This window comes from Trifolium pratense, linkage group LG2 (assembly GCF_020283565.1).
Source record: "Trifolium pratense cultivar HEN17-A07 linkage group LG2, ARS_RC_1.1, whole genome shotgun sequence".
NCBI lineage: Eukaryota > Viridiplantae > Streptophyta > Magnoliopsida > Fabales > Fabaceae > Trifolium > Trifolium pratense.
In genome coordinates, this window is record NC_060060.1 from 10,263,692 (window position 1) to 10,276,024 (window position 12,333).

A 12,333-nucleotide genomic window follows, 5' to 3' on the forward strand; every position below is an offset into this window, starting at 1 on the left:
TCCACTTCAAAGTGAATGAAATCTTTCTCATAGTCAAACTAAATATTACACGTTAGACACAAAAATTACATTAAAATTGTGCTAACCAAACCCAGAAGGAGCGACTTTGACATGGAAGAACCGTTGTTGATAATACCAACAAAAAGTCTCGTTGTCGACCTCTTGTTCACCATCGGATGAATGCACAGAGCAAGGTGGTGTGAACTAAACATTTTTGCAGGGTTATATGTTTCGGCTAATGATACCATACCCAGTGTCATACGACACAATAAGTCCCTGTCGATTAATATACTGAACTCAACCATAGTGATCAAACAACATCGGTGGGTTCGGTGTGACTAGCCGACGAAGTACTATGCACACATTTACACACGAAATGACAAAAATTAAACACTAAACCGAAAAAAAAAATATATAGAGAATATATAAGAGAATTTGAGGTGCGAGGCCTCAAAATTCCGATAACCTCAATTTATAGAAATTTTGACCGCACCAATGGCCAATTAAAGTTGGCCACTTGACAAGTCTTTTACTGATGCTGGAGCATCTGACCACCGACTGATCCGCTACTTAAGTAGCGGAAAAAAATGGTGAAATTACTCACAAATTTCTCATTTTACAACATCCACTACTTAAATAGCGGTAGGATAAAATAGGAAATGTGTAGGACGCGTGAATAATCGATAAGGCGACAAAAATAAATCTCCTATATTTAATGCTCTAAAGACACTAGTTGGCATTTTTCAATACACAATTTCTAACTAAACAAAAAACTAACAGTCGTAAAAAGAAAAAAAAAATAACATTATATAAATGAGATTTGCTTTCAAAAGTAACATAATTTCAACTCAAACCATGAATTAGAATTTTTTTTTTGTTTTTTTATAAAGGGAGTTAGATTTTTATAGGTATAAAGAAGTTAACCGCTTGTATACAAAAAAAAAAAAAAAAGTTAACCGCTTAATACTTCGAAGTTACGATACGATATCCACACACACCACATATCAACTAGTATTTAAGCTAGGCTAGATTCCGGTAGTTAATCGAATTTAAAATCACATTCAAAGACAACTTAATGATATACTAGGTCGAGAATTTTATGTTCGAATTCAACTCATGCATATTACAATGTTTCTAGCAACTCAGGTTATTAATTATGTCGTTAGAATTCATGTTTTATATAAATATATTATTCACAAATTAAATATTTATATATTAAATTCAATCTTTTTAAAATATCTGTTTTTTTATTTATTTTATTTTTAAAAAATTATAAGTGCTTTTTTTCAATTTATTTTACTTTTCTTTTTAAAACTATAAGTACTTTTGATTTTTTTTTACCTCGTTTTTGGTTATATTATATATATTTTGATTAATTTATATATGAAAAAAGTAAAATAAAAAAGTGTTGTATTTATAGTCTATAGATAGAAGGATGATAATGATTGGTCAAAGGTCAGTAGTCAACAATTAAAGATACATTGTAAGTCAATAGTCAATAGTCAACAGTCAATAGTCAACAATTAAAGTTTAAATCAACTTTATTACCATAAAATTTAATAATTTCTATAAAATTGAATATTAATTATTTTTTAATTATCTTATATAAATTATATACGCTTTTTGTGCAGTTAGACACACTCGAACATAACCAACGAGATTGTCTACTGTTGTTAGGGTTTCAACAAAACAGACTCTATTTCTACTTTCAAACAATAACACCAACCATGAGCAATAAGTTGAAAGTTTCTCACAAGAGTGATAACACTGAGGAAATCCACGGAGAATCTGACGTCTCCATCGAAAAGTTGGAGGAAATCCAAGACGAGCTCAAAAAGATCAATGAGGAGGCGATTGACGAAGTTCTTGAAATCAAGCAGAAGTACAGTGAGGTAAGCAAACCATTGTATGATAAGCGCAACAATCTTATCAATTTTATTCCTAATTTTTGGATAACTGTATTTTCGATTCATCCTGCTCTTAACTCTCTTTTGAACGAAGAAGATCATAAAATATTCAAGTATATAAACTCTCTTGAGGTTGAAGACCATGAATATGTCAAATCAGGCTATTCAATCACTTTTAACTTCAATCCCAATCCTTATTTTGAGGATACAAAGATTGTGAAGTCTTTTGCCTTCCTCGGAGAAGGAACAACAAAAGTTACTAATACACCTATAAAGTGGAAAGAGGAAAAAGAAATTCCCAATGGAATTAGTCATGAGAAGAAAGGGAACAAGATGCCTCATTATGATATCAGTTTCTTTAGTTGGGTTAGTGAACCTGAGCAGAAAGGTGGTTCGGATGAGATTTATCATAATATTGCAAATATGATCAAGGATGATTTATGGCTAAATCCTCTTAAGTATTTCAACAATGAGGATTATGATGAGGATGAAGATGAGTCTTGTGATGTGGAAAAGGATGATAATAATGATGACCAAGACTATGACGATAAGGAGGAAAAATAGTATAAAATGCATGTTCTTGACATTACCTGGTTTTATTTATCTATTTATTTAAGGTTATAGAAGTATGTTAATGAAAAACCAATGTCAATTGGTGGTTTTCCTCTAATTGTAATTTATTTATTGCCTTATGAAGTTATTTATGTTTTTTTTTTTGTTTACAATGAAGCTGAAGATCGAACCTACGATCACTAGTATAATACAAAACATCTCGCCACTAAACAAAACACAGTGGCTTTATTTATGGTTATGAAGTTTTATTTATAGTGCACTTTTTTTAAAATACAAATAATCCATCATTTTTTTTTTGTACTTTTTGAATCATGTATAATTAAAATTCAGCATATTAGTTGCGTAAATCAATGCCATTTTTTTTTAAAAAAAAGTATATAAGTTTTTTTAAAATAAAAATTATTGTTTTTATAAATTTGTTTCATGCGTATAGTTTTGATACTCTTCAATCTTGTCGTTTACCTAGTGAAAATATATATTTTTTTTTACTAAAATAAAAGATATTTATTCGTTTAAATATGGATAGTACATCGGATTAAAGTACAAATTCAACGGTAAATTACATCGGATTAATGTACAAATTTAATACCGCTAAAAACGAAAATGATCAATCTGCGAACAAGCTCACACATTCAAGTTAATAACATAAAACAACATACTCAGGCATGTAAATACCTATGCCTCTGAATTTGCATCGTTGACGAGCTTAATCACTGTGTGAATCATTAGTTGACTGAAGTTGATCTCCTGATTCAATCAAACGAACACCGCAACAAGACAGAAAAACAAAATAAACACCGCACCAAGACGAGATATCAAACAACGTCGCACTGAAATGACGAAATCATAAACAAAAAACACAAAAGAAAGATTTAATTTATGTGAACATCACTTATTTAGAGTAAAACAAATGAAAAGATATGCACATTGGTGATTTCGGGCAAAAAAAGATCCAAAACCACCCCCTTTTTTCGATGAAAGAGGATGAAAAAACTTAGAGAGAAGGAGGAACTTATCTCTCTAAAAAAATTAGGGTCACTTATTTCTTCATTGCGATAATAATTAAGAAGATTGAAATAAATTCAAACGTTATTTGAAATAACATGTGAAAAAAACTACAAACATCTCTAATTTTATAAAATAAATTTATAAGTTAATATAATAAACTAATTTATTTGTGTTACAAAGCAGACACTTAAAATCTTAAAATGTTGAATTCAATGATTACTTCCACATGTTCAATACTTTATAAATTGTTCATTTACCAAAATTTAGGTTCCGTTTGACCCTACTTATTTTTCATTTTTTTATTCTCCTTAAAAGTAGTAAATAAGTAATAGATTGTGTTTGACCCAACATTTTCTTATTTTCTACTTCTTTACTTTATTGCTCTAATTATTTTAAGGAGAAATAAAGTCAAATACAATTTTCTATTTCTCTATTTCTTTTAAGGAGAAGTAGAAAAATAGAAAATTAGTAGATTTTTAAATATAGATTGAGTTATATACATATAGTCATAACTCATAAGTGTAATAATAAATTTATTTTCTCAAATCTAATATGCCTAATTATATTCAAGATAATTGCACATAGATAAACGACAGACGAAAAACAAGCTGCGTCTACCTTTTATCCAATATAATTAAATATGAAATTTTTAAAAAATCAAAAGCTCAAGATACAAACATAAATATGGACTTAGAAATCAAATTGTTGAACCCATTTTTTGCAAAAATACTTTTTATAATGTTTGAAATATAATTGCAAAAAAATTATTCAAAAATATTTGTTGAGTCAACAACAGAAACTAAAAATGAACGAGTAAAATTTTATAAGAACTAAAAATACTACAAAAATTAAACTTAAAAAAATATTCCTAAATAAAGACGAAAATTATATTTAATCCAAATCTAAATCTAAATTTAGAACATGAAGATGGACACCTTTGGACAAATATATGAACACAAAAACTTTATATCACAAAGTGTGAAACTAACATGTGAGAAAGAGAAACATTTTGAGTGAGACTATTTATTTATAACAAAGTGTGAAACTAACAGAAAAGTTTAAGCAAAAGAGAGAATAATCTCAACCTTAAAAAACTAATTATATTCTTAATGTGGTATCTTTGGCCATTAAATTTTAACCTTTGTGAGATTGAATGCTCTACTTAGACAGTGACTTATCACCAAATTTTGTATTTGCATTGTGAACTACTTATAGCAACCACATCACCTTCGTCATCGTCCCTTCTTAATTTAAGGATTAAATTACTAATATTTTTACATTGCATATGCATTACAATATTGGATGTGTTTGTCTCCTATACCTTGCAAATTGCTCGAGTAGTTTGTTTCGGAAGATGCATTTTATTAAATATTTTTGTTCACTGTACATAGAAAAACATCAGAGTATTACTACTAATTAAAAGATGTAATTTTCACATTAAAATAAGCATTTATATATATATATATATATATATTTTTTTTTTGACGCAAGCATTTATATATTTTTAGAAAATAGAATACACGAATTTCATGAATTAGACTTTCTTTTAAAAGTAACATGATTTCTACTCAAACCAAAAATTAAATTTTCTTTTTAGGTATAAGAATTTAACTACTCATTACTCCCAAGTTCACAATATCCACATATCAACCATGTACGCTAGATTCCAATAGTTAATCACAGATTAGAATTTAAAATCACATTCAAAGACAATTTAATACTATAATGGTTTAGTGTAAAATCATTTTAAACGATTGCAACCAATAAATTATGATGCACAAATACTCATAAGATTAGGCGTACTCCGGTGTTGGACACCTATATTTATAATTATCTTGAATTGTGTCATTTTCATAAATTATTATCAGCGTCAACCTGTCAATGTCAATATCGTGTCCGATGTCTTGTGTCCATGCATCATAGCCAATAAGAAACCACAAGTTTATCATGTCATACAAATAAGTTTGACAGAGTACACGATTCCTATTAAATATTCCATTTGATTACAATTATAAGCAAAAATCATTTTGTTCATTGAAAAAACAATGTATCTGGTCAATAATATAGACTAGATACATTACTTTTTCAATAATCTAAAAAATGTTTTTTTCTTATAATTCTAGCGTGAGGTCAGTAAAATGGCCTCTTTAGTGAGGTCAATTGAATTGCCCAATAGAATTTTAAGTGATGCCACATCAGCTTTACATTGTAATGAAGGTACATGATAAGACTTTTTAATGAAAAGTTTAATTATTGCACACAAGTCCCTCATAAACTTAACAATTATTTAGAATAATTTACAAATTTACAAATAAAAACAAGTTTTAATTGTCATTTAAAATTAGTTAGATAAAAATTTACAATGTGTTTTATTTGACAAAATTTATTTTGTAATTGAAAACCCTAAAGCCGACCCATTCTTCATCCTCCATCGTATTGTTCTTTCTTCTTCATCCCTGAATTCCACCTGTTCTTCATCCTCCATCTTCTCCATCTTCTCCATCTTCTCCGTCGTGTTATCTTTGTACTTCATCTTCTCCATCGTATTCTTTTTTGTCCTCATAGACCGTTCGATCTTATTGTAACTCTTCCATTGTCGTTCTACTGGTTTGAAGCATTACTGCAACGTCCTCGTGTCCTGTCACAGATATGTTGTTCGCAAAATTATCTTTATTTTAATTTTCATTGAATTGGGGTATTTATTGTTAGCCAGAAAACGATCGATTTGGAATTAGGTTTGTATTTAAAATCGAAATTGATTTGTTACCCAGAAACGATCAATTTGGGGATTAGGGTTGTATTTAAAATTGACTATGATTGTAGTTGTTACCCAGAAAATTATGGAATTGGGGATTAGGGTTGTATTTAAAATTGACTATGATTGTAGTTGTTACCCAGAAAATTATGGAATTGGGGATTAGGGTTTGTATGTTTCAAATGATTAAATTCTGAATTTGAAGATATTATATTGAAAAGTTTAATCAAAAGTGAATGTGTAGTGTTTGATTTGAATTGGAAATTTACATGTTGATACTGTGTTAACACTTTGTATGTGTTTCAATTGAATAGCTGCTGTTGTGAAGTCAACTATGATTTCTCTACTGAGAAAACGCATGGTCTGATATTCTCAGTATAGAAAGGAAACAACGGAGAAAACAATTGACAAGTTTGAAGTTGAAGGGCTTAGCATAGGAAATTGTTGCATAGGAAATAGTTGCCTGTAAAATTGAGATAAGCTCAACTAGTTTATACAACAATGATCTATATTTAAGCTGAGTAATAATGTAAAGCATTGTGTTACAATTCAAGGTTATACAATGTACCTTAAAGCTTTGTAATTTGAGTTATACAATGATATCGTAGATAATGCCTTGTAATAGAGTTCAATTTTACATGCACGATCTTAACAAATGTATACATTCATATTTATATACAATGATAAATTTGTGATTGATTGCTTTATATTGACTTGTTTTGTTAGATAGTAACATATGTTTCATTTTAATTTCAAACAGTTTGGATGAATATGCACCATAGAAGAGTTAGAGATGAAGGAGAGCAGGTGAAAGCTAACGTTAGGTTTCATTAGCCAGACAAAAGAGGTATGTTTAATATTTAAAGTCCAAAAATGTTATGTGTGTGTGTATGTGTTCATGTAACTTTTTCGTAGTGAGTTTTGAATTATGCTGGAGTACTCGTAATGTGTCAAAAAAATTAGTAGTTCCAAATTAGTAATGTACTAGTAATTTGCAAAATAATGTTATGTGTATAGCACAAACCCAAGTACTGGACAAAGTACTGTTTATATCCAAGATAATATCCAAATTCCAAACATAACATTGAAAATCAAACATAGTACGCAACCAACGTAACAGCCAAAACACTTGAAAAAACTGAAAATACAACCAATGTCGACACAAAAATATCGAAAACCACGACAGACATATCAAATTATCCAAATTACAACCCAAAATTCAAATTAAAAATCAAATCAAGCATAATGCCCCAAAGTTTCACGCCTTAACCACCGTAGAACACAATTTCAAACTTTAACCAACGCCTTCCTTTTCTTCCACTGAACATCCCAATGTTTTGCAGCCCTCGACACGAGTTCATTCACCATCACATTATTAGCTGATTGACAGATAAAAAGAGCTAGTTTCATCCTTGTGGCTGTAACAACCTGAGATTACAGTAATAAAAACAGTTAGTTAAATTAGAAATATAATTAGAGGGACAATGTATAAGAAATAATATATAATGACCATTAGTTTAACTTACAGTTACGTTTTGATACTCATTCATGAATGCACACTCAATCATCCATTTTGCCACCCATACTCCACAGTCGTTTCTATAGGCAGTCATTACAAAGCAAGTGTTATACTCACAGGTAAAGTTCAATAAATTTAAAATATAAAAAGGGTTTTATGAGACGTACGAGCCTGGTCGCTGATGTGCGAGGCCAGTAGGCTGAATAAGGTTATAGTTTGTGATTAAATATTGATGCAACTTAGGATCCAGTACACCAATTGAATCATGAAGCAGTATTTTCTCCAGAAATATAGCCTGAGAATATTGGAAAACCAATTTTGAAAAAAAAAGCATATATTTGAATGTAAAACTTAGTAGGTAACAATAAAGTATAGATAAGAATATATACCACTGTCATTATGGAATGACGTCTGTTATGATATCTTTCTTCAGTAGGCATAGAGTCCAACCATAAAAGTTTTCTATCCAACAAATCAACAACCAGTAGATACCAGTGTGATCCTTCGTCGTTTATAGGGATAAAAATCTGTAAACAATCTAATATTTAGTCATGCGAACATAATTATCAAAAGCTACTTAACAAATATTGTTGTAAAGTAAAATGTTAACCTTGGAAACATGACTTTTTGGTTTCAGGAAGTTATGTTGATATTTTACCCTAACTTGATCAGCTGAGTGTTTGGATTCCAGAGCATATTGCTTAAAAAAAGATGTAATTTAAGTCAATAATTAATACTTAACAGATGTAAATTTAATAGTTGGGTTAGTGGCAATCACCGCAAAATCCGTAGGCATATACCAAACCCTCCTTGTTTTGCCCATTTTATCCTGAAGCCAATTTGATCTGGCAACTACTAGATTAAGAATCTGTACAGATAAATATAAATGATATTAGATATAAATTATATTAAACTTCTGTATGGAACATTGTAATTAAAAAAAAATATAACCTCTTGGTCAACAGGGCATCTAGGCATAAGAGACTTAAGTGTTTTCCTATCTCCAAAGACACCTGATGTAGTTCTAACCAGAACCTCATCACTACAAACAATAGTTGGTGTGCAATGTTAGTTATTATGAAATGCAATGTCATAAACAACTATAAATGCAGAATTATATGGTACAAAAAGACTGACCCCAGTAGCTGATGATCATCTTTCATAAAGATGTATGCAGCTGTGTAAGTACATATGTCGTTCAATTGCATTTTTTGAGTCGGTCGAAACGTCATTGGCATCCACTGTTATTAAATAGGTATAAAATTAAAACTATGGTAAGTAAATAAAATTCATATAAAGGTTTGCTTTGTTGTAGTTAAAAAAAATGAAATTAGTTAAGTCTTACTTCAGGAATATAAAAAGGAACGTCGGCACCCTCGTATCCAAACGCACTTGTTGGATGGAAGTTTAAGTTAAAATCATGGTCATCATCTTGTTCTGGTTGACAGAATAGATTCCTCCTAATCCTGTCTAACTGATATGCATCAATAAAAACCTCTCCGTCATCGTTAGGCTTCATTTTTGGTGGGGCAGATGTTGTTCCCTTGGTCATATTAAAAATTGGCTTGGTTATTTTTCTAGTTGTTTCTGCCCGTTTTTTAACCGGACGTTTACGGTCCATCTCAGGAGTCGAGGCGGTGGACTCGTAATCTGTTTCGTTGTCGCTTTCATCGATCCTTCGGCTACTATTGTATTTACTGCACAAACAAATAAAGTCAGATGAACATACAAACCTAAAAAAACTACAACTAACCAGATGAACCCCTTATGAACCATTTGAACAAACCATTAGTGGTACATACAAACCCAAAAAAACTACAACTAACCATATGAACCCCTTATGGACCAGATGAACAAACCATTAGTGGTACATACAAACCTAAAAAACTACAACTAACCATATGAACCCGTTATAAACCCTAAAAATGTAGTATGATACAAACTAATTAAAAATACGATACCAAAGAACCTAAAAATTCAGTAAACATACTATCACAGGGTGTTGCTCTTAGTATGTGGTGTGTGACAGCTTTTGGGTTGTAGTCAAAACTTAAGTATTGTCTAAGTATTTGCAGAGTTTTTAACTAAAAAATTTGTCCATATTTGTAGAGTTTAAAATGGTTCTGATTTAAAAAAATAAAGTATAGTTAAAAATGGTTCTGATTTATAAAAAGAAAGTAAAATTAGGGTTCATTAGCAAAATACATTGCCAAAGTCCCTAAGTTGAAGAATATAAGACGGAAGAGGAATGACAACAACCATAGGTAAAATATATCTGCAAACATTACCTGGATGATAGGTCAATAACCTTTTTTTCGAAGCTATCTTTGCGAGTTTCAGTCTCAGAGTAATGCTTACTAATTTCAATAGAGTGAGTGGTAGTCTTTGTTGTCATCTTAACTGTATTGTTTGTTGCATCTGTTTCAGGTATTTTTTGTTTGGTGCGTCTACTTGGCCTGGGAGGAGAAGGTCTTCTCATTTTGAAGAATATGAAGTTGAGAAGAGGAGCAGGTGTTTAGGATTGCAACTGAAGCTAGGAAGTAAAATTAAGTTGCTTTCTTCCTTTGTGTTGTAATCGAAATTAATGGTAACTGAACGGTTGGAGTTAATAGTAGGAGTTAATAGGTTGTAGGTTATTTTGGAAGTTGAAACATTTTGCTTGTGGCTTGTAAAACATGATTAGGGTAGGTTTTTGTGTGCTCAATGTAAATTGTAACATGGATTAGCGTGACTCAAAAATAATGAACTATTCAATTTTCATTAGGTAAATGGAGAAATCACGTTTTGTTGTCAAGCTTTAAAAAAAAAAATATATATATTTTTTTATTTTTTTACTATTATGTTATGGTATCTCGTTGGTTTATTTTTGTATAAATTGTGAATTTATAATAAATTGTCGAATATAAAAACAAAGTTTATTTTAGTGTTACGTAATTAGTATCAAACCTATAAAAAAAAATTAATATAATTTTGTCCAATTTCGTATGTCATATAAAATATTTAGTAGTTTTATTGTAAATTAAAAAAATAACCGGCTTAAATTTCGCCGACAACTGAAATTACATAAAAAATTGGAAACATTCGATAGTTTTCAAATATAAGGACAATGAAACTACGTTGGCATATATAACGTTCGATATGATATATAAAGGCAATAAAATATAAAATGTCATTACACAAACTTTGTCATCCTGAATAGTACAGGGACACACAAATTACAGTAAACACAAATTAAAGTAAACAAACAATAAAACTACAATTAAACTAATAACTTCACATTCAAATCAACTTATGCTCCTCACTGTCATAGCATGGTCCTCATAGATATTGTATGTATTGAATTGTATACGATCTCCAACTTTAAATCCATTGATTCCCACAACCTCCGGCCAACCCCTCCAAATCGTAACGACGAACGGGTTCCTCTGATAGCGCAACGAACACTTATATTTTTCTCCATTTGCTCCAATCATGGTAACCTCATCCAACATTGTGTACCACAAGTATTCCCCCATTTCCCTCGGTAACGTCTGCATCAACAACATAAGTTATAATCATAATTTTGCAAATCGTAATTAAGTGAAACAAAAAATTATAATAACTGGACTGATTACCAACCAATTCTGGATCAATTTCAGCATCCTCTGTAATGGTCATTGTGAATGAAACAGCTTTTCGGAGAGATCGTGATTTGCTGTGCCAAGTAGGGAATTGATCCGGAGTTATTCGGTTAAATGATGGAATGATCTGGAATTGATTTGTTCCCAAGTATTTGAAAAAAATCTGATGATGAGAATCGAATTCGTAGTAGGTTCTTAAAGTCATCCAACCATTGGTGATTTTGGGTACATCATCATAGTTGCTGAACTCAACCTCAAAGATCACACATTTGGAATTGTAGTTGAAGTCATACAGGCGCCAAACATTCCCCAGTTCATTTTTGTATTCTCTATAGAACTCTCGTTCGACCTCGGCCTCGACCTACATAATTGATAGACAATAGAAACTGATTTAAATCTGGTAGTAATTATCGTCTAACAAAACAAATCAATATAAGACCAACATAATTTTGCAGTAATGATTTTTGCTTAACAGATAACAACATTTTGGTAAATTTTGCAGTCCTAGAGACACTTTACGATTGGTTCATCAATTTTCCAGTCGTATAGACAACAATACAGGGTAAAATGTTCATGCGATTGTCTAAAACGGAAAAAAAAATAAAAACTCTGTTTCGAACTCTCCCTCAACTTTTAAAATTGCTCTGTTTTTAGTCTATTGTGTGAGACACAAAAAGCTCTGTTTTTTACTCATGAAAACATAACATAATGTCAAAAAAACATAAAATCAATGGATGAAGGGATAAGGAAAAAATACCTCTCCTTTCACGTGAACCGTCATAAAATAACTTAGTGCTGGTCTCTGCATAACTTCAACAACATTTTCGGCCATTTTTTTCACAGATTTTTTGTAAGATCGATGAGAAACGGAGGGGATGAACTGAAAAACAGAAATGGCCTTTGTTGGTAAGGTTGGTGGTTCGGCAGATGAAAAGAGAAGGTTTTTGGCTA

At 30.6% G+C, this 12,333-nt stretch overlaps 1 protein-coding gene and 1 long non-coding RNA gene across 2 annotated transcripts; both read left to right on the plus strand.

Moving 5' to 3' along the window:
• The first annotated feature begins 1,649 nt into the window (after positions 1-1,649).
• LOC123905859 (NAP1-related protein 2-like) lies at positions 1,650-2,705 on the plus strand. The gene has a single exon (XM_045955628.1). It carries the CDS (start codon positions 1,728-1,730, stop codon positions 2,469-2,471), a length of 744 nt encoding a protein of 247 aa, XP_045811584.1. The 5' UTR covers positions 1,650-1,727; the 3' UTR covers positions 2,472-2,705.
• A 3,846-nt stretch (positions 2,706-6,551) lies between these two features.
• Positions 6,552-10,484, plus strand: LOC123905860. Its single transcript, XR_006808552.1, has 3 exons — positions 6,552-6,797; positions 7,004-7,090; positions 10,190-10,484. It is a non-coding gene; the product is annotated as an uncharacterized LOC123905860 (long non-coding RNA).
• The last annotated feature ends 1,849 nt before the right edge of the window (positions 10,485-12,333 follow it).

Coding starts and splice junctions, on each gene's coding strand:
- LOC123905859 (XM_045955628.1), top strand. CDS start 1,728: ATGAGCAATAAGTTGAAAGTTTCTCACAAGAGTGATAACACTGAGGAA.